Genomic DNA, 27,590 nt, shown 5'->3' with positions numbered 1-27,590 from the left:
TATTATTATTATTATTAATCCATGTATCTATCATTTGATTCTTTGACTTTCAAGAAGTTACTACAGGCAGGTGCTGCCTTATCTGCCACCTCCTTGATGGTGTCTTTGGGAGGCATAAATATTGGTAGAAAACATACTTACTTTGAGAACCACTGGTTTACATGTTCCTACTGTTGATTCAATGTTAAGCCAAATGTACACTATATGTATATGAAACACAACACCATTTTACTGTTAATGAACATGTGTTAAGATGCAGCATCCTTTCTTTCTGAGGGCCAAATTCTTTAAATAATAATAATAATAGACATTTGCACCACTGCTGTGAAGCAATTGCCATTGCTGTCTTCCGGATCTTAACTGAAAGCCTTTCTTTATTTATCTTATGTATACATTTGTTAGGGCCAGAATTATACAGATAAAAGATATCACAGCTAGTTGCTGTTGAGTGAAAGCAGGTATACATTTGTATTGATCTAGAAATTTCACTGACCAGCATCTATTTCACTGATGAATTTTGTCCTTTATGGTTCCATTGACTGGGAAGAGAGTGAGATATTTATTTATTAGTTGTAGTTTTTGTTGTTGTTAAATGGCCATTGTATTATTCACATAGCTGCTGTAGATTTTAAAAATATATATGTGAAAGAACCGGTTGCATTACTATTTATTTGTCAAGATGCTGGCTAGAAGTCTTTTGATTTTGCTGTGGCTGCAGATGAACATGACTGCACCTATGATGGTTTTAAGATATCTTTTCTGACTATTAAAACAGTAACCAAACCCAAAGGTCCATGAACTTGCATGGACTGCTGTCTGAAATATATTTCCCTTAGGGTCCTTGTGGGCTAGTCACATCCAATATCTTCTAGCTTCGGAACAAATATTGCAATTCCATCTCACTACTTAGTGATCCATTGGACATATATGATGGCTAATCATGAGTTCGCCTTATTGGCAGAGTCCAGACTTGGACAGAATCATGCATAAAATAGTACCTTCTTTTGGAGGTGTATTTCTAACAATTTGTTGTGCACTTAGTTGAGAGGTGCTTGGACTAATTAAACTCATGCACACTCATAAATTGTTTATTTTGTCTTGGAAGCACTTCTTTCCAATCCCACATATTTATATAGAAAGGCAGTGGTTGCTTAGTGAGGGAGGAGGGGGGCAAAACATCTATTATTTCACTTCAGATGTTCTGAGTTAATTCCAGGAAAACTACTGTTATATAGTGGTTAGAAACATAGGTTCAGTCAGCACTGAGCCATGAAACTTCTTGGGTGGTTCTGGGCCGGTCACTCTTGTTTCTCAGCTCGTCCTTCCTCCTAGGCTTGTTGTGACAATAAACTAGGGAGAAAGACCAACGTGTATCCTATGTTGAGCTTATGTAAATCCTCCAACATTTCACAGATGAAATCTGTGTAGTGAGGGAACGGAGGCCTAAATCCATTTCCTACACCCAACTATTGACTCAATAAGATGTATACATTTGTTGACTTACGAGTCAGCAGTTTGATCCAGTGGGTTTATTTTTGTTAGGATAAACAATTGGATTTAGGGCAGAGTATCTAAGGAAGAACTGTAAAGTGATTGTGGTCTAAAAGTACACGCAATGTACAGAAGCTTGCAGTTTATTCAGACTATGTATGTATCCCTGCAAAAAAAATAGTTATTTCAGGAGTCTGGATCTTGACACATTTTCTTTCATATTCATTTCTCAGTAGAAAGTATTCCATACTGTTCCCTCACTAAAAACGTCAACACAGTAGTTGTAGTCACTTCTGCCCATCTGTGAATATACAGCCAAGTGCAGTAACTACAGCTTGTAAAGTGCTCTCCACATCCAACATACTCTCAGTCATCACAACTCACATTTTCAAAAATTTCAAAGCAAAACACCATAAAAAACATAAAAAGGAAAACCACATAAATGCTGCCACACCCATTTCGTTTGATAAGCCTAACAGAAAATTAGGGAAAAAATAGATTATGAAATACAAGACCAAACCAATGAGAACAAACTATAAACTGATTGTATCAGTTATAAAATTAAAAAGTCAGCTACTATTAACAACATGCTATTCAAAGTGCAATAAATATTGGCCGGAATGCTGTTAGGGTACTTCTTGCTCATAAGAGGACTTGTGTGGGCAGAAAATAAAACTGTGAAGAAGCACAACATGGCAGACTGCTTTCACATATGTACATCACAAAGCTGGCAAAGGGACTGATGCACAATGGATGTGCGATGCTCCCCTATGTACACTGGGCTAATTTGTTGGTGTCCCCTTATTACGCTTCTTTGCAAGTCAGTAACTGGTTTTCTTCATATTTGGTTAAATGTATACAAATTTATGTTGTGTGAAAAGTCATACAGGATTCCGGCCATTGAATAATGATTATATAGTCATCAAGAAGTAGTTGTCTGCGTCAAGTTTTACTTCAATTCTGAAACCTTAAAAATGAGAAAGGGAAAGGTGCTTTGAATGAAAACTAACATTTTGATACTATGGCAGTTGTAAGCATTATGTACAGGTTGCATTTCCTACCACTTTCAACACAAGCCATATGTGCACAAAACAAATGTGCATTTACTCACAACCAACCATTATACTGATTGTGAAATACCAGCCAGTTTTATGAATAGATAGTTGGAACAAAACACTGTCAAGATTGCCACATGCTTTTGAGAGATTCTAAAAGCCCAATTTCTCTTGTGTTACACAGATTTCCCATTGTTTCTTCTTTTAAAGGAATGGGTTTTTTTAATACAAAAAATATTGTGATAATTGTGCGTAGCTTGCAAAAATATTACATTTAGGAATGGACAGATCTGTTAAGTCTGTTCCTCCAGACATTATCCTTTCTCCACCTCTATTTTGTGCCAGTTCTATGCTGATCCATCTCATTTATTTTTTTTAAAAAAATCCATGCATATTGTTATGTGCATTTTCAAATGGATGCTTGAGAAAAGCCTATTTTTACTGTTTTAGTAATGTAGGTTGTGGGGTTTCTGTGCCTTTGTTTTTCCAAATGTGAACTTAATGTCAATCACAATTTGTTTTCTTTCACAGAACAAGCCTTTCACATAGCAAGCCTGGAAATGTGGAGATTTCTGGCCTCAAAATTGTGACTGGTTCCACATTTCAGTCAGATAAATGGAAAATCGGAGAAATTGATGCCTCAAAAGCTTTGATAGAGCAATTTCTCATGCATTCCAATTACCTTAAATGACAGTGAACACTGAATGGAATCTCAGTTGGCTGGTGCTCTGTGGACACAGTTTTCTTCAGTTCAAGAGGGGAAAGCATTCAGAGGACTGCACTCTATACATACTATCAACACCAGAGTCCAGCATAGGTTCATATCTTTGTGTTTTCTGATGCTTTCACCTATTCACCTTGAGGAAAGGCTGCTTCATACCTTTTGAAACCAATCCAGTGCACTCCCTACCTGGAAATAAGCTCCACTGCTTTAGAAGGAACCTATTTCTGAGTCAGAATGCATAGAGTTGTACTATTAAAAAGACATACAGTTATTTCATTCTACTGAAGCTCATGGGGATAGCGTGAGGGGATGAGCAGTAACACATCCAGCTATTTTCCTGTCCTTCTGAGCTATCTAGAAATAATATTCTTGAAGCACATTCAGCTATAGAAAAATAGTTGGGTGCATTCTGAGTTATCTCCCAACATGGGAAAGGTTGTAGTGTGGAGGGCAGCACTGGTTAGAAGTGAGAGGATTTCATTCACTGCATGGATGGAACAGAATTCCAACCTATGAAATAACGACAAAAGTGAACTGTGATAGTGTAAGTCTGATTTGTTGGTGTTCTTCAGTGTCTTTAAGTCATTTCCAACTATAGTGACCCTCAGGCGAATCTATAACACCGTTTTCTTGGCAAGATTTGTTCAGAAGAGTTTTGTCTTTGCCTTCTTCTGAACCTCAGAAGGTATGGCTTGCCCAGTGTCACCTTGTGGGTTTCCATGGCCAAGTGGTGAATACACCCTGGTCTGCAGAGTCACAGTCCAATGCTCAAGCCAGTACACCATGCTGGTTCTAACTTACACCATAATTCACCAACAGAATGCTAGACTTTCTATCAGTGAGCTAAATCTTGGACTCATTCTCTTGAGTGCATACTAGGGTTGCCAGGGAGGCTACAGGATGGTTACAAGAACAGAGCTGGATGGTTCCTTGACAGTGTTTTGCAGTACTTAGTCTAGCCTCAAGATCTATTCAAGCTTAAAGTTTAACTGTCTCCCCATACACACACACAGGAACAAATCCATGAGCTTTCCTATGGAAACACAACATTGTGCCCCAGTTGGTTGCATATAATAAACAAGGGACTGAAATCTGAAAATATGGATGCATAATGTTTTAGTTTTCTAGAATGATCCAGGTCATTTTTAAAAAAATCTCTATATAAGACCAAAATTGTGGTTAGTTTACTAGTCACACAGTTACATATATAAGTACATGCTGCTTATTAATATTATTCAGAGAGAAAAATAAACAATCTTAATACTTAATACTGGCACTAAAGTTTATATTGAAATCTCAGTCCACCTTCAGCCTGCAGTTTTAGCTGGAGGTGAGATTAATAGGTCAGAAAGTGTTGCACTGCAGAATAGCTGTCTAACCCATCGCTAGCAGAGCTGGTAGCATCTACATTCATATGAAAAATATTGTGCTAACAATAATTGTTTTCTTATATGGTAATTTAAAACAAATAATAAAGTCCTTTTTAGAATGCAATATGAAAGAAGAACTTTCCTTTCCAGTGCCAAGGAGCTGGATGGGAAAATATTAGTTTTGTATCCTCTTGCCTTTATTTTTTTTTTTAAATAATGTTCTTTTGATCTTGGCCATGCAGAATTTTTAGTAAAATCTTGAAACATAAATAGAAATAAAATTCCTTCCCATTTGCACCAGACACATCAGTATGGTGCAAATGGGATAGGGGCAGTTATGTAGCTAAGTGCCATCCCTGCATTAAATATGAGACATCACTAAGAGGGAAAAAGAGTTGGCAAACCTAACTCAATATTGAGCTGGCTGAATACCTAAGGATTCAAACCTAGACTTTTAAGAATTAATTTCTCAAAGTAATTGGATAAACAAATCTGCCAGTTTTAATTTCTTGTATATTCATTCTGGTGTTTATCACACTATACTCTTTTAGTGCTACTATTCCACTTTGACTGCTCTAGCTGCCTCCTGTTGCATTCTGGGATTTGCAGTTTTAAGGAGGGGTATTTAGAATTCTCTCTGCCTGAGAATTCTAAATACCCCTCCTTAAAACTGCAAATCCCAGAATGCAACAGGAGGCAGCTAGAGCAGTCAAAGTGGAATAGTAGCACTATAAGAGTATAGTGTGATAAACATCACTGATTAAACTCAAATTCTTTCCTCCCAAATATATTAAATTTGGTAATTACTATAAAGATGTCATTGAAATGAACTTGTCATCAATTGCCAAACAAATCAGGACTTGCTAAAAATGTAAAACGGAATAGTCTGTGGACTTTATTGCACCCGTTTTTTGGCACATTAAGGGTATGAAAAGAGGATGCTCATGAGCACATGTGACCACCCCAAAATGGATTTTACCGCACATCAAAGCATTCCCCAAAAAGCCCCGTTCCATTCCGTTGCGGCAATCCGTCCCAATTCAGTGCTGAGGCGCGTGAAATGTTCTGGTTGGAAGTCTTCCAACTGAGGAAAATGGTGCCCGTCAGCACTGAATTGATTGCGGCAACAGAACAGAGCGGGGCCTTTGGGGGGATGCTTTAACGTGCGGTAAAATCCATTTTGAGGCGGTCGCACGCACGCACACACAAGCATCCTCTTTTCGTACCTGTAAAGTGCCAAAAAACGGGTGCGATAAAGTTCATGATCTAGATTTTATACAGGAAAATTGTCTTTCAAAAGCCACATGAAAGATTTTGTGATGACTCATGGTAGGGATATTTCATGATACATTACTTCTAAGCATAGAACACAACTGGCTTAATTTCCCTTCACTGGAGGTTGCTCCTACACTAGTTATTTTGGTAGATGAAGTCTTATCTATTATGAGGCATGCAGAATAACATCTTTATGTCAATAACACATTGGCTCAACCTTCTGGAGCTCTATCAACTTCCTTAAATCATGTAAAAAAGTTGATTCTGGTGGTTGGGTGGACCACATTGTCCCTCCTCATGACTTCAGTGTGGGAGGTATACTTGTCCCCACTATGGTGACCAAATGGCAGAAGCACAGTGGCAAAAAGCACTATAATTTAGCCTTAAAACTAGGTGTATGGGGTGCGTGCACCTAGTTTTAAGTTAAATTATATCCCTTTTCCAGTAACAAAATGTGCTGGCAGCAAGGATAGATGGGGAGCATGGAGGACCTAAGCAAATTACCAAAATTATCATAGGATTTCATGTGGCTTGTGCACCGCATGTGGGTTGTGGGCTCCGCTAATATCAATATTACCTAGCATTTACATAAAACGTTTTGAATTTCTGAAGCATTTCAGGGATATTATCTGAGTAATCCTTCAAAGAGTTACAAGGTACCGTAGGTCTGTGTTGTTTTCTGAATACTGAGCTGAGGTGCTGAGGCTGAGAGACAGTGGCATTCCTAGGGCCACCAAGTGACTTTGAATCTGGAATCTTACACTGTAGCCCACTAATGCCAGGGGAATATTATGACTTTCAGTTTTTGCACTAGATTAGCACATTTGAAAGGGGGCAGGTTAAAAACACCTCCTTGCAAATGGCCTAAATTAACCCATCTGAACTAAAATGATATTATTGTGTTAAGTTAGCAACATGGAAGAAAATTTAAGGATGACTTGAAAGGAGGCACCCATTGCAAAATGTGGAACAGTCCTTTTTCTAGGATTACAATTTCCACAATTCATGCAGACTGTGAGATTGTAGAAGTTATAGACCAAAAAGTGTAATTTCCCCCAAGCTCTGATTTGTTTGTGCCATTCAGTGCCGTAGGAGATTCACTGACCACCTTAAACATGGCTTAAATGTCATACACATTTTCCCCATTTGCTACCAGCTTGTTTTGCGATGTGATTTCTTTGAAAACAGCCATCTTCAAAACAATCTCTACTTGCTGAGCTGAGAAGGCGATTTGATAATTGAAAAGAAACTCCCGCCATTTTTTCATCAGCTGTCTGGAAAACCAGAGATATCAAGCTAAATGGAAGCAATGATGAAAACCCCAAAACTCAAATTAATGCAGCCTTCAAATAGCAACACCTTCCAGCAGACTCCAGCAGCCACTGAAAAGTGATAGAAAGCAGGGGAGGAAAGCAGCTCAGTGTGGCTAGGGTGCAATCCTGCAGTTCAAGTGGTGTTGGTCCACACAGTAAAAGCCTCAAGTTCTCAAGGGAAGAAGGGGAGCGGAAATCAAAGCACCAAAACTGCTGATTTGTATTTCCAAACATCATAACAGCAGTGACCACACAGCAACCTTTTTCTGTGAAAGAAATAGGGGGGAAATTGGTTAAATGCACATTTCATAGCACTGCCATTCAACTGAATTTACTATAAAATCTACAGTTGCCGTTTTGGACATCAAGTGAAACCATAGTTTACTATTGTAGTAGCAAGCCTAGCTTCCTCTCTGGTTCATGCATACTTTGGAAACTTTTGAGAATAACTAGCTGAATTACTATATTACTAGCAGAAAGTAGCTAAAACATATAATAAAAGTTAAGGAAGAAATTGCAAAATTTCTGAATATGAAGAAAACAAAAATAATGACTACAAAATATTTACAGAACTTTAAAATGGATGATGGAACACTCAAAATTATTTTAAAAACACTATACCTTGGCTCAGTTATCAAAGTGGAGACTGTAGTCAAGAAATCACAAGAAGACTCAAGTTTTAGTAAAGCAGCTGAGAAGGAACTAGAAAGGATCCCCAAGTGTAAAGATATTCATTTGAATACCAAAGTCAGAATCATATATGCCAACATATTTCTGATTTCTGTGTATGTATGCGAAAGTTGGACTAAACTCTTTTGAAATGTGGTACTGAAGTAGATTAATAATAGGGTCTCTTAGAGGGTTGTCATTCATTGCGACATTTCTCATAAAACCAGGAGTAGCTCCTGTTAAAACCAATCACATTTTCACCAATCTGAAGGGATATATCCATTGGTCATGAGTGTGGTGTAGCAGTTTGAGCATTGGTCTATGATTCTGGAGATCATCGTCTGTTTCTTTGCTCAGCCATGGAAACCCACTGGGTGACCTTGAGCAAATCACATGCTCTCAGCCCCAGAAAACCATGCAGTAGGTTAGCCACAAGGTTGCCATAAGTCAGAAAGGACTTGAATGCACACAACAACAACAACCACTCTGTCTGGGCCTATTCACAGTGCTTAACCTTTTAATTGTCTCTTATTTCCATTTTGTTTTGTATAACATCTAGGCTGGGGGAAAAAATCACCGTTCTGATGGAGTCAGTGGTCCTAATAAATCCTAATGGCACTTAAGGTGGTTTTTTAAAAAAATACCGCAACACAACTAGGCACATTTTTTTTTTTACTTCTGCAAGGTGTCAACCCAACAGGCTGATTGAAGGACTATCTCATTTGCTACCTAGCCATAGGATTGCTCTCTGCTAGCTGCTTCAAAGTGGCAGTGAGCCTGGCAAAGTTAGAATCATTGCCTTATTGTTATCTGGATGGGATAAATATGCCTCTTCCCACAAATTTGAGTCACTACATGGTTGAAGTGGTTAGGAACAATGTGGTTTTGGTGGCTTAGACATAGAGACATGTAATGCAACTTACAGGAACCCATTATGAAGCAAGAACCTTGAAGCACGCAAAGCAGTCTTTACAAAGCAATGCTTGAGTTACAAACCAACCAATTATATTTGTAACCACATAATGCAGACTATACATTTCCTCATGGACTAAAACTCTGTTCAAAATTAGCACTAGAATGAAAAGTGACATATTTCCTTTCTTTGGTTCCAGAGTTAATATTCAGGGCATGTAAAAACAACCAGAAGTGGTTATGATAATGCAGGAATTTTCGGCCTTTGCAGAATTCAGAAAGACCTTTCTATAGATATTCCCTCAAAGTTCCCACGGTGCTTTATTTAAAAAGAAAACACCCCTTCAGTTTCTGTGGTAATTTAAAAAATAGGCTGTGCAAGCACTGTACAGTAGCTTTGGATACAATTCTGCCTAAAGAAAGAATCCTGGCTAGTTGATCCAAGATACATTTGCTCCCTAACCAGCAGAAAATGGCATTGCTCTGAATTCTTCATAGAATCATAGAATCATAGAATTGGAAGAGACCACAAGGGCCATCCAGTCCAACCCCTGTCTGCCATGCAGGAACTCTCAATCAAAGCATACCCAACAGATGGCCATCCAGCCTCTGTTTAAAGACTTCCAAGGAGGGAGACTCCACTACAGTCCGAGGGAGTGTGTTCCACTGTCGAACAGCCCTTACTGTCAGGAAGTTCCTCCTAATGTTGAGGTGGAATCAGATGGGATTACAACCATGATTTTTGTTTTTAGCACAGGATACCGAGACGCAGTGATGCAGTTAGGGCTGGATCTCAATCCTCACAGCTTCTACCAACTCACCCATTACCACTCAACAGTGATAGGAACAATGCCAAACAGTGATATCAACACCTGGGCTGGTCTGGAGCCTACAGGGGTTGATTCTAGACATTGCTGCATCCTTTTCTTCTTTTCAAAAAGAATTTTTAATAGTCAGGGGCAGCTCATAGCTGGAGATGCTCATTCTATCATTTCTGCTTGAAATTATTTTTTCCTTTCATCTTTTCCAACAAAGTGTTTCAACTATGCATAATTAACATCTGGGTAGTAATAATACACTCAGCTTTATTCCTGCAGCTGTAACTGTGCTATGACATATGAGGTTCAAATGCAAACTGGACACGTCCAGAATAGTTCCTTCCCTTAATTCTTTAAACTATAAGTTAAAGAACATTGTCTAAAGTTTTTTGTGGGTTTTTCGGGCTATGTGGCCATGTTCTAGAAGACATTGTCTAAACTCTGAAATTCTGTCAGTTGCTCTTTTCCCCCAGCACTTTATTTCTTTAAACCTTAAGTTGCTTTTATCCTGAACATTAACAGAATTACCTGCCTGTTAAACAAGTTACAGATGAGGAGACTTTCAGGAAAAAAGGAGGTGATAGCCATAATTCAGCACTTACATGTTTGCATGTGTGAGTACAACAGAATTTAAAAACAGGATTTAAAAATAGTTCAGACTCAAAACTCTATGATTCTATGGCGGGGTACAAACCGCCGCTTTGCGGCGGTCTGCCGCCGCCGCCGGTAGATCCGTGGGGGAGCCGGAGCCTTCAGACGGCGCGGCTCCCCCGCGGACTGAAAAAGAAGCTCCAAAATGGAGCTTCTTTTTCAGTCGCGTTTGTGATGTAGCGAGGCGCCAGGGGCGCACTCACTACGTCATAAAGGCTGCGACACGTACGGACGCTCAGCATCCGATACGTAAAGATGGCGGCGCCCATGTGGAAGGGGCGCCGCCATCTTGTACGTATAGGATACGTACTAGGGTTAGGGGGGTGCGGAAGCACCGCCCCTTCCTAACCCTAGTACGTATCCTATACGTACTAAATGGCGGTATGTATCCCGCCACTGATTCTGTGTAGAAAATTGAGAGTGTCAATAAATGTTTATTCAAAATGAACCGAATTCGGAACAGTTTTAAGTGGCATCATCCTAGTAGCCACAATATCTGCACTAGTAATCAAGATTTTTTCATATCTGTGGTAGAGCAGGATACCAACCTTCTCAGAGTTATGGAGCCTTGGGTGCCTGAGATGTAGAGGAACCTTTACCTTTTTTCTGCAAGAGGAAGAAAGAGAAGCCAATATCATAAGAACTGGATTGGCTGGAATTCCAATGTTGCTGTACATTCAAAATAGCACTTATACACCATCATCACTCTGTACAGCTGGGTATTTTTACTTATTTGGGGAAAAGCACATAAGATTCCATTCACATAATGGAGATATAAGCTTGGTTCAGGCATTTACTACAAAAATAAGTTATCTTCATGCATCAAAGAAACAGGTGTATTTCCTTTTCTCCATCAGACAGTGTTATAGGGACCACAAGGATGCAAGATCATCTGAATGCATAATTTGTGCAATTCTTTTCTCACCCCCCCCCCTCAAAGAAAGGGGGAGTGGCATATAATAAAGCATTCATATAGAAAATCTCTATAATATAAGATACTACTGTGAAAGAGGTATATTGTTCACAATGTAGAAATACAAACTCCACCAGAAGTTTTTTAATTAATATTTATTAAATAATAATAACAACAATATTATTATTTGAATATTTATTACTAATTTAAAATGACTAATATTAATATTTTAGTGATATTATTACTATTTATTTATATTTTATTAATATTTATTTATATTCACAGTTTTTCCACTTTTGCAGGGAGTGTTGCTGTTAACCCCTGTGAATGTGGGGTGGGGGCAACTATGGTAGAACAGACATGAGGATACAGCTGCAAGAACTGAGCAGTAGTAAATTTAGAGATGAAAAGAATTATTTTAAGAAATTGGAATTTTTTAAAATTAAAAATTAAAATTTTATGAGGACCTTTGCCATCTGGATGTATTCTGCACACAATTTGCATTTTATGTACAGGAAACAGCATTTTCTAAAACAAAATGTTTATGAAGATATTGCATACGGGATAAAGTTATAGTTAAGAGTATATACAGAAAATACTAACAAACAAACAAATGTTAAGGATCCCAAGAAATCAGGTGGTTTTATGTTATGTCCTAATAGTTAGAGTTTTCGTTGTTTGGGATGTTGTTAGTGATGTTTATGTTTGTGTTGATCTATATGTATTTTAATAAAATAAAATTTAAAAAATAAAAAATAAACAAAATTTTTATATGTAGAAAATATTTTCTATGAAAAATTCTCATTTTGTTCATAATAAGTTTTGACCTACAAATAATATTTGAAAACTACAGTTTTTGAAGGCTTTCCTCAGTGGGAAGAAAATGGGGAGGGAGTACATTCCTGGATGATTTAGGAAAAAGAGGAGTAAAAAGATCAAATCTATTTAGATCTACAGACCTGAGTAAGAAGTCTACTATGAAGTTTTTGGTCAGATAGCCAAGGATGCTTTAATGCTGCAGTTGCACTTATCCTCCAACTAAAAAGAAAACAGATATTTAGAACATGACACATTTACAACGAACTGAGCATTGGAAGAATTAATGTTTTTTAAATGCACAAGGGATCAGTGAGAATGGAGGGTAGTAGTGGAAAGCAACAGCTTGGGATTCTAGCCCAATAAAGAATCCCATTGTTGATCTTGGTGGATTACAAAGGCATGTTAAGCTCCCCGTTATGTATATATTACATTTTTAAAAAATACATGCAAAACCTGGCCACTTTTTTTTTTTTTTTTAAGGAATTTTGCCTAACCCAGTCTCCCACCAAATTTTGTTCTCAAGCCCCTGAATATGCCACTTGCACTGTTGAATTCCCCTCCTTTAGATATTTCAAAGAACAGTCATGAACTTTCAATCAAAAAAGAAGCCGAGAATGCAGGAAAGAGAATTGTGGCACTTTAAAACTGATTTATTCCAGAGTATTGGAATGAATCAATCCACTTCTTCAGATGCATTGATGGAATACAGTATTCACACCACGAATGATTTAAACAGAGTTATGTGTGAAATGGAATGCAGAGAGACAAAACTCTGGCACTGATCATAAACTTTGAAAGGGGTGTGTGAGGTCACACAGGCCTGCTTACTAGCTATCCAGTTTATTAGTTGCCTCTGAGGTATCAGAGGAATACATCTCCACATTGAAAAGTTGTTTCAATTGAAATAAGAGACTTTTATGAGGAAGTTTTGTTCTTTTTGTCAGTGCTGTTGGAGACTTGTCAAAGCCTGACAGTCTTCTGGAAATGCTGTCCTGTTCCAGCATCACCACTCTGTCTCCAGGTTTCCCAAAGTACAGAGATTGGATGAGATGGTTTTATGAGTAAATATTGTACATATGTTACAATATTGTGGGGGGATATATTATTGAGTTACAGTATGTAACACCCACACATTAATAGACAACAGCATATCAGCATGGGGCTAATTCTCCTGGAATGAATTATACAAAACCTAAATAGTCTTAAGTGTGGGCACATCATAGCCCTGTGTGTTTGCCTGATTTGATGCATGTCTCCATGTGGTTCTATGGATCTTATCAAATGCAAGCTGTATATATAACCCTCTATCACCTGATACATGCATGTAAAAAGGAAGTGTCATTGTTAATGTTGGATAACAAACTTTAATTGGAATGTACACTAAACATACACGCACAATAAAAATAATAATAAAGACTAGCATCTCATTACCCCTTTTCCTTGATGAGAAGCTTAGAGATGAAGTCCTTGGCTTCCTCAGACACTTTTGCAAATTCTTCATCATCAAAGTCCCATCTGCAAGCAAGGATGTTGTTCAAAGTTTCATTGTCATCATCGCCCAGAAAAGGAGATAATCCACTAAGCCTATGGGGCAAAATTAGATAAAAGCTATGTTCAATATATGTAACTGATATTGCAATAAACAAAACTCATTCAGAATTCCAAGAAAAATGTGGGTTTCAACACTAGCAGTAATCTAAGGATGGATATAGATCTGTCTAACAGCTGTATTTTAAAATCAGAGGGGAAAATCATGCATAGATAGCTAGATGAAGAAAACCCTATGGCTTGTTCTGGGGTCTGATGAATATACAAATTGCAACTTTGATAGAATCACAGAATCTATTAGGCTAAGAAAATGTAACAATGTTTTCATAATAAATAGCAATATAAATTACATATAACATATAGCTATATATGCTAGAAGTGGTATTGAATTTATATGAGGTCAGTAACTTTTTCACATTTACATCTCAGGATGTATTTGAAGATAACTGAGTGTTACTATTGGTATTGGATTCTAATCTCATTAGCCTGAATGATGCACAATTTGCCTGTTTCTTGCACATGTGTATGGGTTATACATATTGTACCACAAATAACTCCTGTTTAGATTTTTGTTTAGTGCTTAAAGGGAAAATAGTAAGAAAAAGAATAAAATAGAATATAATAGAATCAATAAAGAAATACAATAAATCAGGTAGTGAAAGGATTTTTTTTTATTTTAGAAAAAAATTATTATTACTTGTTTGAAGATATTAAAAGAAAATCCAAATGGTAGGAAAACATGGCATATATAAGCAACTCAATCTCCAGAAAGAAATGGGAAAGAAAAAGTGAAGAATGAAAGATAGAGGGAAATTGATTTATGTGTATAAAGATGCTTGTATATATAGAAAAGATGAATGCTCATGATGAATGTTTCAGTGAAAATGTGGACTAATTAATGATGTATGTATTGGAAATGTATGTGGATATTTTAACTAAAACAGATTTTTGTTTATTGCAGATGAATGTACATGTTTTCTGAAATCTGAAATATAGTCACGTTACAGACCACCCGTTTCGGGTGGTCTGCCGATGCCGTCATTTGCGGTGCCGAGGAGCCCCAGCGGCCAAACCGCATGGCTCCTCAGTGCCGCAAAAAAGGAGCCCCAAAATGGCACTTCTTCTTGCAGCGCGCTAATGATGCTGCAAGGCTCTAATGACACACTCGCAACATCATTCGCGCCACACGACATGAGGACGCTAGGCGTCCGCGACGTCAAAATGGTGGTGCCCATTTAGAATGGGCGCCGCCATTTTGTATGTCTCCAGGACGTACTAGGGTTGGGGCGTCCCTAAAGGACGCCCTTTCCTAACACTAGTACGTCCTGGGGATGTACTTTACACCCGTGCGGAACGGGCCATAGTTTGTTTATATATTGTTGGTATATTCTGTCCTATTTATTTATTTATATTTATTTTTAAGGATTTTTTAAAAAAAAAGATAGATTGCATATTTATTTTTGTGACCTTTGCATTGTCCAAATAAAAGTACTTTTCTAAAAAGAACTTGAGAACTCCTAGAATCAATCATAAAAGAAATACTATTAGCCCTACTTACAACATGTAGGCAATGATGCCTACACTCCACATGTCTGTAGGAAAAGAGACAAAGTCATAGTTCACAACTTCAGGAGCAAGGAATTCTGGAGTGCCAAAGTTGACTTTCAGCTTCTCCCTTGGTTTATATCTGAACAACAAAAATAACATACATGAAAAACCATGGCAGCAAAAAATAAATTCTGCAGCACATACTAATACCTTGAATGGTTTAGCACTACCATATTTCAGGTATGTAACTGTAAGAGTCAGGGTGATGGATATCTGTTAAGATGATGTTGGAGAGGATAATAAGTACATTTTCCTGTATATTATGGAGCTGCCATTTATTGTTGTCATCAATATGTATCTACCAATGTGTGCTTCCTTTAAGCCATCTTCATTGAAGACAGGGCAACACTTCATAATCTTAGGCTCAGGCTACATGTTAAGGGGTATTAGTAGTAGTAGTAGTAGTAGTAGTAACTTTCTTATATCCTGCCTTTCTCCCAATATAGAGACACAAGGCGACAAACAACAAGTATAAAACAATACAATTTAAAAATAGTACAACAATATTAAAATATATAAATATAAAATTAAAAAATCAATTAAAACAATTTAAAGAGTTAAAACAGTTATACATTAAAATATAACATGTTAAAAATACAAATCAATAAAATTTAAAATTTATATAACACAACATTAAAAACCCAGCCCTTATCAGCTTAAGTAATGTGTATGCCATGAGAGTAATACCATCTAAATGCAAGATAAATATGTGGAGCAAAGTCATGTATCATGACAGATTTTTTCACCACTTGAGGTGCACCTTTGCCAAAAGAGGAAAAGGGATAAATATATGCTCTAGTTTTCTCTTGGCAGATCTCTTGATAGGGAGAAAAATTTAAGAGCAATTTTTGAAAAAGTAATTTTAATAGTGAAAGGGAAGATTCTTTTGTGGAACAATCTGTTTAACTTGCTTTGAAACATTTTGAATTTACCTGGGTTTTAAAGTTATAATTTCTCTGTCAATTAAGACTGCTGTAAGGTTAAGGATCTGAATTCATAAAGTAGAATGCAGAATAACCAAAACTTGAAGAAGTTACCTCTTTGGGTTACAACTCCCAGAATTCCCCAAACAACATGGCTGAACTCTGGAAATAATCCTAATAAAATCAGCCCATCAAATGTTATGAGGATCAGCACATATTTGAAAGGATTGCTTTGGTTTCACTGATTTCTAACAATCTACTCACATCCTCCATTGAAATCTTTGGAAAGAGGCAGAATTCACTACTAGATCATTCTTCTGGTGTGTTGAGGCATATTAAGTGCTTTCTACCTTCTGTGAAGCCTGCAAGTCCAAAGCCTTTGGCCAACAGACATACTTCCAGAGACATCCGTACCATTCAAGGGAAAGAGCCTTAAACTGCAGGTTTTGAGTGTCAAGAAAGGGTGGCAAATTATTAGTTACTTACTTAGTTGTAATTTTATTTTTATTAGGATGGAGAAAGGTGTTGAGGGAGTTTCTGTCCCTTGTGCCAAAATAACATTTCTGGTTTGAATTATTTGCAGGAAGGGTGCCATTTCTTGCTGCACCTGAGGCAGCAGAATGTCTCGGTCCAGCCAGGAGTGTGGCTATGGGGGAAGGGGGGAATTAATGCTTCTGTCTTCCCAAAGGACATTTTCTTTCAGCCCCCACATTTCTAACACTTCAGTGACTTAAAATTGCCATTGAGCTTTTGGAAATAGAGTCCAGGCAGCCAAAGAAAAGGAGCAGGTGAAGGTTACCAAGGGAATGCGAACACAGAAAATATAAAAGTTCTAGGTGTGAAAACTTTTCAGTGCCCCACTCTTTGCAAAGTTCGACATTTGGGGACTGAAGGAAAAGTGGGGAGGGAGTTTCATTTGGGATGTAAAGCCCTTTTTCTTCCTCTCCTCCTGAGTCCAGCACTGAGAGGATCTAAACTGAATGTGCAACCACATCTCAAAGTACCTACTGAACCTTCCCCACTGCTCTTGTTATTCAGCCATTTCACCCAGTATTGCATCAGATTAAGGTGGACTTTGGATTTAGAAAATCAAAGGTGCTTGATTAAAACAACCTACCTCCTTGCCAGCCCAAAGTCTATAATCTTTATTTGATTTGCTTGTCTGTTCACACACAGGATATTCTCAGGCTGTCAGAAGAAAGAAGAGTACATGTTTATGAGAAAGTGAATGAACTGCAACAGAATTAGCATTAAAAACCCAGCAGAGCATAAAAATATGCCTCTTGATTCCAGTGTCTTGAAGCACGTTCAGCTTTGTGGCTATCTCAGGCTATAATCATGTGGCGTTCATGGCTGGGAACACTCTGCCAGCACAGCTTTTCCCTCACTGTGCCATTTCTGTTTGACATAGTGCAGCAACTCAAGATAAAGAACTCATTAGTGGGCTTTCAGAAAGGGAATGCAAATACTCTGACTGGACTTCAGGAAGTCAGTGTTGTGATTTGCTGCCCATTAGGAGCTGACATGGAGAGATTTAAGAAAAGGCTTTTTCTCTGTTCTTTGAAATTTATCTTTCAGCTTTAGTCACCATAGGTCACGGTTCTTCTCAATCTAGTATCAGATATTTGAATGTCACACCAATCAGCAGCACTCTGTTGTCAGATAGTAACTAAGTGGGGAGACCTATAGGTTAAATGCATCTATATTGTCAAAAGGTGATTCTAATGGTTTCTGGTGTGTGGACTAATAATGGAGTCAAACTTTCAAATATTATGGTCTCATCTGAAGTAATTTATTTAAATCCAGAGTGGGAAAGATGTCAACCTCCATGATGTTGTTGGACTGCAAGTCTCAGAAGTCCTACCAAACATAGCCAATGATGATGAATAGGTGAAGCACAATTCCCACCCCTGACTTAGCACTTTCACCAACCGCCAACCTATGACTGACGCATTAGTGTAGTTTTGGAGATACATAAAGTTGTTGCATTTCTCATATGGATGGTAATACAAAAATGAAGAGATCAAGGGTGTAGTGGGTTGAGGCTGGATTAGGACTCTGGTAGACCAGACCTGGAAAGACATTGGTTAACTTTTGAAAAGTTACACTCTCTCCAACTCAGAGGAAAGCAATAGCAAACTCCCTCTGAATAAATCATGCTGAGCAAACCATAAGAAAAACTCCAATATTATCACAATAAATCAGTATGATCAGCGCAGAATATATACTGACCCAACCAGTACTCGCAAAGCATATGGATCATTTGATGTTAAACTATATCAAACTGAACTAGCAGATAACACAGATATATCCTCCTTTTTAAAGTCTGTAAGACTGTAACCTCCTCTATTACCCTAAAGTGACAGAGGAGATTATGAACAGAACTAAAAGATTTAAACCTGGGAAGTCACTGGCTATAAATGGTTGCTAAAAACTAAATTGCCCAAATAAAATTCCTTTTAAATAATATTGTTAATGGTGGACACATTCCATGAATTATTACTGTTCAAAAATCTAACCAAGACCACACTCAATCTTTCTCATACACAATACTTCTTTCCTCAATCAAAACATTAAAATTATAATGGCAATCGCTTCACTAGAAAGCTCATTACTTCTTTAATTTTAATATTTATTTTGGTGTATTTTTCTCATCCAGATATTATGTACAAATATGTTGAACACATGTACCTTTGAAACAAGTCTGTAAAGAAAATTTAAAAAGAAAAAGCAAGGCAGGCAGACCCATGATAGGTTCACCTTAGGGTTGTCACAAGTCAGAAGGGACAACCTGAAGGCACACAAAAACAACAACAAAGCAATACAAAGTACCTTTAGGTCTAAATGAAGTATGTACATCTGATGCATATATTGAATCCCTTCACAGATTTGCTTTGTGAACAAAATAGTATCCATCTCTGACAAGTTGTAGTTCTCATCGATAATTCGGTCGAACAACTCCCCTCCCTCCACACTGAGAAAAAAGACAGATGTAATTCACAATTATTTTGCTGCAGATTTTCACAGTTAAGAATGCATGCACACTATATGTTTTTGCACTGAACAATTGTGAGGCTGTGAAAGGTGAATAAAGAGTTTGTTTAGAAAATGAGAAGAATCTTATGTTTGTTGGAGCATACAGCTTAGCTGGTTATGATAAGATAGTAAATACAATCTCTTTCCAACATTTATTGAAATGGTGGCGTCAGCTCCACTCTTACTGCTGATATGCCAGTTCAGCATATGACAATGGACCCCAGAGAAGTGAAGATACATGGAGACAGAACTTCTCTATGCAAAGGGGGATTATGGACAAATCAGCATCTTGCGCACATAGCTATACTTGAAAACATCTGTACATGTGTAGGGAGTCTTGACATAGCTTCTGAAAGCAGAGGTGGTGTAGAAATAAAAAGAAATTTTGCTTGACCTGGCAGTTAAACTAACTTTTTGCACTTTCTGGGACTTGTAAAAAAGTATGCACTCTGCCTCCAGCATTTACACATTTCTGATGTTTATAAGGCATTTCCAAGAAAGAAGGTGCACAAAACAAATATTGTAAAATGTGAGCAATTGAAATGTGTACAATTTTAAAAAGCACAGAAACACATTTCAGTCAATGGGGTAAACTGCACAAGTGGACCTGCAAATTATGGAAAATGCATTTTAGAAATGTTTATTTTCTGTACTGGAAGGACACATGGAATCACAATAGGGAAGGAGGAGCTCATAAAATCAATGTTAGAGAAACAGATAAGAAAAGGAAGCTGAAGTAACATTTAGATAGATACATACTATTCCATGACAAGGATGATGTCATTTTTTGATTCAAAAGCATCATATAGCTGAATGAGGTTTACATGATTCAATTGATTCATTACGTTGATCTCATTCTTTACTTCATCCTGTGAAGAATACAACAAACAAGCAAGTGTGTCAGCTGTGGAGACAAATACACCCAAACATAATTACTCAGGCCAGAAACAGACTGGCCAAAAGGTGTGGCTTCCAGCCACTTCAGAGTCATGGCATGCAGATAATGCATGCCCTGGACATGGCTGGAAGCCAATCTGAGGCTGCCAAAGGTGTCCATAGGCCACTGCAAAAATGAGCAGTGAAAAGCTTGCTAGAGGCTCATTTCAGACTGCGGTGGCAAGCTGCTTTCAGAGTGGTCCATTCTGTCACCATGGTCCCTGGCTGACTGAGGGCTGATCAGGGCTGGAGCAGCCACAGACCACTCCAAGCCACCAGTCTGCTTTAGCCCAGAATTACTAATCAGCACCAGTGTTGCTTCTTCATGCTTTGGTTAATATGCTCTTATCCTTCCAAGACACTTGGGCTTGGTGTCTTTTTCAAGAGTAAAGAGGGATGGCTCACATTCTGTGGGAGCCATAGCTTTTTGCTGACAAACTTTTTTTTTTTTTTTTTTTTTTGCTGACATAGCTTTTTGTATTGTGGGAAGTGGAAAAATCCTGATATTCAAGAATGACCAGATAAATTATTACTAATTTTTGTCTGCTGGCAACAGCGAGGCAGACTATGTTTAATGGTATGTATGCAGAAGGTCCTTGGCTGAGCTTCTGACATACCTGTTTTAAAGAAAAAATGTAGTTTGTCTGGACTTCAGTTTGCTTAATTGATTTATATCCTGTCATTCTCCCAAAATGGGACTCAAAGTGGTTTATAATAGAAGTTAAAATAAAACAGCTAAAACATAAGTTTTTTAAAAGCATTACACAATCTACCCCATTAAAACACAACTTTTAAGGCACTATTTTTAAAAGAATAGAAGCATAAAATACATATTACATATTAAGAACAGCTCACCTATTGCATGTCCTTATATTATACAGTTGGCCCTCCTCATCCATGGATTTTTTTATCCATGGATTCAAGTATCCATGGCTTGAAAATATTCCCAAAAAGTATAAATCCCAAATAGTAAACCTTGATTTTCCATTTTATAAAGGGACAATATTTTCCTATGCCATTGTATTTAATGGGACTCGAGCATCCATTGAATTTTGTTATCCACAGAAGGGGTCCTGGAACCAAACCCCAATGGATAACAAGGGCCCACTGTAATTAACTAAGGCTGAAGGCATGTTTAAATAGGAAGTCTTTGCCTGCTGGAGAAAAGAGAGGACTAACTAAAGGTGTTCCACAGCCTAGGATCAGCCACTGAGAAAGCTCCCATGTCCTTACAAGACAAGCCTGGGAAGGTAGTGGGACAGAAAAAAGCACTCCTCTGAAGATCTGATCTCAATCAGGCACATAAGACCTTTCAGATAGTCTGGATCCAAGCAGTTATCGGTGATCACCAGCACTTTGAATTGTGCCCAGAAATGGACTGGTAGCCAGTGAAGCTGTTTCAAGAAGGGAATTACATGCACCTCATAATTTGACCTGGTCAACAGTCCAGCTGCAACATTTTGGACCTGCTGAAGACTCCAAACAGTTTCCAAAGGCATCCCTACATAGAGTGTGTTGCAGTAATCCAAACAGGGTACCACCAAGATATGTGTTACTGCAGCCAGATATGACAATTCTAGGAATGGGTACAGCTGGTGTACAATTTTTATATTTGCAAAATCACTCCCCACCACTATCAAAACTTGGGCCTCCAGATTCTGGGATGAGTCCAAGAAACTACAAATCCCAGGCTACAAATCTGAGATTTCAGGGAGGATTTAACCCTGTCCAGCATAGTTGAATTGCTATTCTCCGATCTGACTTATGACTAACCAGGAGCACCTCTGTCTTAACAAGCTTCAGTTTGTTTGCCCTCAACAAGTCAATTATGGACAACAGACACTGGTTCAGTACTGAGACAGCTTCCCTAGGGTGAGATGGAAAAGAGAGATAGAGTTGCATGCCATCAGCATCCTGGGGACTCCTAACCTCAAATCTCCAGAAAAGCTGTCACAGAGGTTTCATCTATGAGAGGAAGAAAACCTCTGCTTGAGAGCTTGGAGAAGAGTTGTTCGCTAGATTAGACAATGGCTGCAGCCCTCTATTTAGGATTGCTTAGCAGTGAACTGTACTGAATTAAATGGAGTTTACTTCTTAATAGAAATGTACAGAGTTGTGCTTAGAACTAGGCTAGATCAGAATGGCCCTGAAGGATCTGGGAGCTTTATGCTGCCCTTTTACCATCCCTAGACTCTTGTAGGTCACATCCCACCTTTCCAGGGGAAGCAGAAGTGGATAACGCTTTGTTTTAGATCAGCATTGTGGTTCCTGGTGGCTTCCACTGATGTGATTGTCCATTTTGGGCTCAGTTCTGTATTAATTTATTAATATTGGAGCAGAGCCTGAGGGGTCCAGGAGGGGCCCAGTGGCCACATAGATGGCTTTAAGATGTAACATGTGGCTCATGGATTCATATGATTCCCACCCACCCTCTCCAGGGCTAGGTGGGACAAGTGGACTCAGCCAGAACAAGGCAGCTTCCTTAACAAAATGTTAGAATCAAGTCAAAGACACAAGACTTTTAGACAAAATAAATAAATAAAAGATGAGAAAAATAAATTATAATTGACTAAGGATGTTTGAGGCTTTCCACAAAAAATAATTAAGAGAAAGACATTAGAATTAGTAAGAGTGCTTTGTTAAGAGTGTTGCCCTGACATTCAGACAGGTACAAATGGAATAGAAATAACTGCTCTCACAGTTGTGTGCACCGATATGAAAAAAATCATAGTTAACCAAGGTATATGGAAGGTGGTACATCTCCCACTAATCCTTTTGTAATAACAACCTATGCACTGTTTTTTTATAAGTGCATAATAACACTATAGTTACTTTCCTGCCATCTGAAACTGCTTACACAGGTAGACAAAATCTCTGGATAATGAAACTTCACATGCAGGGATTCACTGCAAGCTCTTCTTCACACTCCAGCCGCCCTTACCTTTTCCTTTACACCTCTGGCTTTTATAATTTTGGCAGCTAATGTAAGTCCTGTTGATTTTTCTTCACATTTATGCACTTGGCCAAATCGCCCCCTGGAGAAAGAAAAGAGGGAAATGTTGTTGAACCCAGGACTCATTTAACTTTTCAATTTTCTTTTGTTTTGATAAGGTTTCTTATGTCCTTTGCCTATTCTCTTCTATAAAATGATGTCCTCTGCAGCAGGTTATAGCTCCCCGATAGGACAGGAAAACATTCTCTGTTTTATATTTTTATTTAACTTGATTTAATTGTTCTAAGCTTCTGGAGTCAGACAATACTAAGAAGCAGAGGTGCCTCCCCCTCCCATGAATTTTTCTGGGAGTGGGCAGAAACAAAGCTTAAGCTGAGTGTATAGCAGACACTACAGTGGTCAATTGATATCCACTGGGGTTTGCTTCCAGGACCCCACATGGATACTAAAACCAGTGGATATTCAAGTCCCATTAAATACAATGGCATAGTAAAACAGTGTCCCTTATATAAAATAGCAAAATCAAGGTTTGTGTGTGTGTGTGTTTGTGTGTGCGTGCGTGCGTGCGTGCGTGCGTGTATTCAAGCTGTCGATGTTGGATAAAGAATCTGTGGATACAGAGGGATGACTGTACTATGACATACCTGATCCACTCTCCTATCATTGCCAAATCAGAAGCATCCCAGAGTATCTGAGATTTGTAGGCCCTGATGATGTCATTAAGCATGAAATATTGGTGCGTTCCAGACGCACCAATAGTACGTACGTTCCGGATGCCCTAACCCTAGTATGTACCTAGGACGTACAAAATGGCGGCGCCCTATACACATGGGTGCCGCCATTTTGACGTGGCAGACGCTTAGCGTCCACACGTCGCGGCACGGTTATGATGCCGCAAGTGCGCCATTGGGGCCTTATGGCGTCATAACCACACCGCAAGAAGAAGCCACTTTTTGTGGCTTCTTTTTGCTGCGTGGAGGAGCCACGTGGTTTGTCCGCTGCGGCTCCTTCGCGCAGCAAACACGGGTGCCAGCAAACTGCCCTTTTGGGCGGTCTGTAAAGCACCACTGTCAACCACACTTGCTCACAGCTTTTTATTCAAAGAAGAAATATTAAATCTAACAGACAGGAAAATACTTTGAATATATATTAAATTTTCCACATTTTAACAATTTTTCAAGCACTGTTTTAACAATACATGGAAGTTGTAGTCAGAAGAAAGAAACTGTGCTTTGAACAGAAAAGCTCAATTTTTCCCAGCTCTGTCTTTAACACTATTGCAGTCAAGGATGTAAATAGTGCTTATATATTTTTCATCCTTGATACAAATGGATGTTTTAAATAGATTGCCAAACGCAATCAGAAAAATGGCCAACTAAAATTGTGATTTTTTTCATTGGTGGGGGAGATGCATTTTTAACACTGAAAATATTTCTGTGAAGAAAGCAGTCTGATTAGCACGAATGTCCCTATTTTTTTGTACAAAAATGCTGATCTTCATGAACCCCCCCCCCCACAAATTTTTCAACAAGTGAATTTTCACAAAGTAGTCCAGACATGTGAAAAACTATTTAAACCATGCAGACCCCTTCATCATCTCAATCAGCATGGGAAAAACACTTGAAATTATTTGCGTGTGTGTGACTAGTGCCTCGTGGCGCCACTTCCGGGGTGCAAAAAGAAGCGCCATTTTCGGGCTTCTTTTTGCCGCGTCCAGGAACTGCACGGTTTGGCCGCTGCAATTCCCGGACGTCACAACCGGCAGCGCTGGCAGACTGCCGCTTTTCGACGGTCTGTAACGCGCCTTAGTTTCAACTCAGGGTGTCCTTTGGTCAGGATTGATTTGACCTGAATTGAGCTCTAGTTTGCCTTAGGAGTCTTGTACACAGCCCTAATACAATCAAGATTAAAAGAGGATAATATCCAGCATCAAAAATCTAACATCTGTTTATTGCATTATCAAGTGTCTTGCTGATCATTTGTTTTAGTTCTATAGTCTAAGTTCTCTAGAGAAAGCTCTAACAGCCATATTCAAAACTACAATGCTGCCCAGAATAAGAAGGTAGATACAAAAGAGAGACATGATGATGTGAATTTAAAGGAAAAAGAGGGTAGTTACTTCAAAATTACTTAATAGAAACAAGAATGAATTAAGAATGCTGGTGTATCTTAAAGGGTACTATTGTCCTCGTGAAGGCCAAATCTGTGCTGCAAAAATAATGCAGTTTGACACCACTTTAACTCCCATGGGTCAATGCTACTCAGTACTGGGATTTGTAGTTTGTTGGGGCCCTAGAGCTAGCTGACAGAGAAGACTAAATACCTCACAAAACAAAACAAAAAAAATCCCAGAATTCCATGGCACTGAGCCATGGCTGTTAAAGCAATGTCAAACTGCATTATTTCAGCAGTGCAGTTTAGACCTAAGATTGCAAGAAAGGTGATATATAGGCTCACAATATGCTTCTGGCCTGAATTCAAAGTGCAGATGATGACATTCAAAGCTTTAGGTCGATTTCTTTATTCCTCTATCCTATTTGTTCAAACGCCTAATATGAAATATTTGGTTATTTTAATTTCCCTGCCTTCCACCGTTTATTTGAGAAAATTCCTCATTTGCTAACTATGACTTTTGTTGCACTTACCCTCCCAAAACTTCACCCTTGTGGACATGATAAAAGCTATTGATCCCCATTCTTTTTGCCGAGACGATCCGATGATCAAAAGGAGCCGGAGGCGGTGGGCTGTCATCTGAAAATAATAAGACAAGCGGTAGTTACTGCCACATATGGCACTAAGAAATTCACATTATGCATAATCTTCCATCCCAGAAAGCAGCACACAGGATTGTTTTTAAAAGTATTAGTTTCCTGATTCGGAACAAGCGTGTTATTATGGGAGTGTGTTATTATGACCACTGTTAACCTAGGTTCACTCCAGAAATGCTTATCAGGATTTGATCCATGGCTTCCCTACATTTGGCTGTTGTTGTGTGCCTTCAAGTCATTTTGGACTTTTGGTGAATCTAAGACAAACTTTTTACAGGTTTACTTGGCAAGATTTATTTGGAGGTGGTTTGCCATTGCCATCTTCTGAGGCTGAGAAAGTGTGATTTGCCCAAGGTCACCCAGTGGGTTTTCATGGCTGACAAGGAAATACTGGTCCTATTCCAATCCTCTAACCATTACACCTTGCCAGCTCATATATTTCAGTAATGACTGCACTTGAAAAGATGGTAGACACCTGAACACTATAGAGGCAAATCCTGGACCTGTTTTAATAATATTTTGTACTAATTGTGATTTGAATGGATGCAAACACATAAAAGCATTTCATCACATAGTACTACTGGTGCACATTGCTCCAAGAGGCACTTGTTAGCTGTTTTATTAGGAATCCAGGATATAGCTCAATGAGACCATCTACAAGCAAGTTATGTGACCCACCCAACCACAACACACAAATAATTGTAAAACACAACAAGAAACGACAAGTCTTCTTTACCATGCTTTACCATAGATGCACCTTGTAAGAACATGCAGGCTTGTTTTAAAAATACATTCATTTTGCTGAGGGGATGGGGTTAATGTATTTTTAAAGCCATGTTTTTTACCTATTACACAAATGTTTTCTATTGATGTTTCCTGGTGTTCTTTCTTCTTCTTGGCTTCAGAATTAGATCCCCCTTTTTTATCTGACACACTGGGTTCTACCTTACTTGACTTAGTTGGTTCTTTTGATTTGAGTCCATCATTGATTTTTCCCACATCTACCCTGCTCTTTTTGTTGACATCTTTAGCAATTTTTTTGTCAAGCACAAGACGCTTACTGCTGGTGGTATCTTCATCCTTCAGAGGGAATGAGGCCTTTCCAGGGTGTTTATGCCTACAGGACAAAAAGTACATTATTTTAGTGCCATATTTCAGGAGGAAAGGTGGTGTAGAAGAGAAAAGAAAGGTTCACATCAAGCAATGCAGAGGAGTTCATTACATTTTAGCCAGTGGTCCCCAAACTGCCCTTTGGACTTCAGCTCCCAGAAGCCTCAGCCATGTTGGCCAATAGTCTGGGATTCTGGGAGCTGAAGTCCAATAGCCTTAAAGAGCACAGTTTGGGGACCACTCGACTTATCTTCTGGCAGAAGGTATTGTGACATTCTTTTCTGTAGAACCAGAACCATTTTGAAATTAACTGGAGGCATGAGATGCAACAAGCATATGGTGTCTTCACCAGTGCTTTCCATTTTCACTAGTTATATGTACTGTTGTCCTCTTTACACAAGCCTACAATGCACTGTGGAATGCATTCTAGTTTCCACAGCCCTCTTTTGGAAGCAGGCAGGGTAGAATGGAATGATGGTCCTTATCACATGAACCCTGTTCTCGTCACAATCATGCAAATAAATAAAAATGCAAACTTACCAGTTTCAAGAGCAGCCATTACTGCACATCTTCACAATCGCACGACTGAGGCTGCCACCACCATTGTATTCTGTTCCACATTCCCCCTAACCCTCCACCTCCCTGCCCTATGCCATACCCAACATGCTTTTCATTTCATTTTATTTTTTAACCACAAT

General features: G+C 38.5%; 1 protein-coding gene across 6 annotated transcripts in view; it reads right to left on the bottom strand.

Moving 5' to 3' along the window:
• Positions 1-678: 678 nt before the first annotated feature.
• LOC149316991 (uncharacterized) overlaps positions 679-27,590 on the bottom strand; it is a 124,064-nt gene continuing 97,152 nt past the window's right edge. For 5 of the 6 annotated variants that reach the window (XM_089516633.1, XM_089516634.1, XM_089516630.1 and 2 more), the window contains 11 exons: positions 26,628-26,899; positions 25,660-25,765; positions 23,003-23,096; positions 19,885-19,994; positions 18,922-19,063; positions 17,207-17,277; positions 15,117-15,245; positions 13,442-13,594; positions 12,151-12,229; positions 10,827-10,884; positions 5,829-7,494 (listed from right to left, as the gene is read on the bottom strand). In XM_089516633.1, the coding sequence (XP_089372759.1) occupies positions 10,837-10,884; positions 12,151-12,229; positions 13,442-13,594; positions 15,117-15,245; positions 17,207-17,277; positions 18,922-19,063; positions 19,885-19,994; positions 23,003-23,096; positions 25,660-25,765; positions 26,628-26,899 (1,204 nt within the window). In that variant the 3' untranslated portion in view covers positions 5,829-7,494; positions 10,827-10,836. Of the gene's footprint in view, positions 2,459-5,828; positions 7,495-10,826; positions 10,885-12,150; positions 12,230-13,441; positions 13,595-15,116; positions 15,246-17,206; positions 17,278-18,921; positions 19,064-19,884; positions 19,995-23,002; positions 23,097-25,659; positions 25,766-26,627; positions 26,900-27,590 lie in introns of those variants that run through there. The other variant, XM_089516629.1, reaches the window with a different exon arrangement.

The sequence above is a fragment of the Sceloporus occidentalis genome, unplaced genomic scaffold, assembly GCF_023333645.1.
Source record: "Sceloporus occidentalis isolate IW3139 unplaced genomic scaffold, rSceOcc1.0.p SCAF_3, whole genome shotgun sequence".
NCBI classification, from domain to species: Eukaryota; Metazoa; Chordata; class Lepidosauria; order Squamata; family Phrynosomatidae; genus Sceloporus; species Sceloporus occidentalis.
The sequence above is the reverse complement of the archived record's forward strand: the minus strand, read 5'-3'. Positions and strand labels throughout refer to the sequence as shown.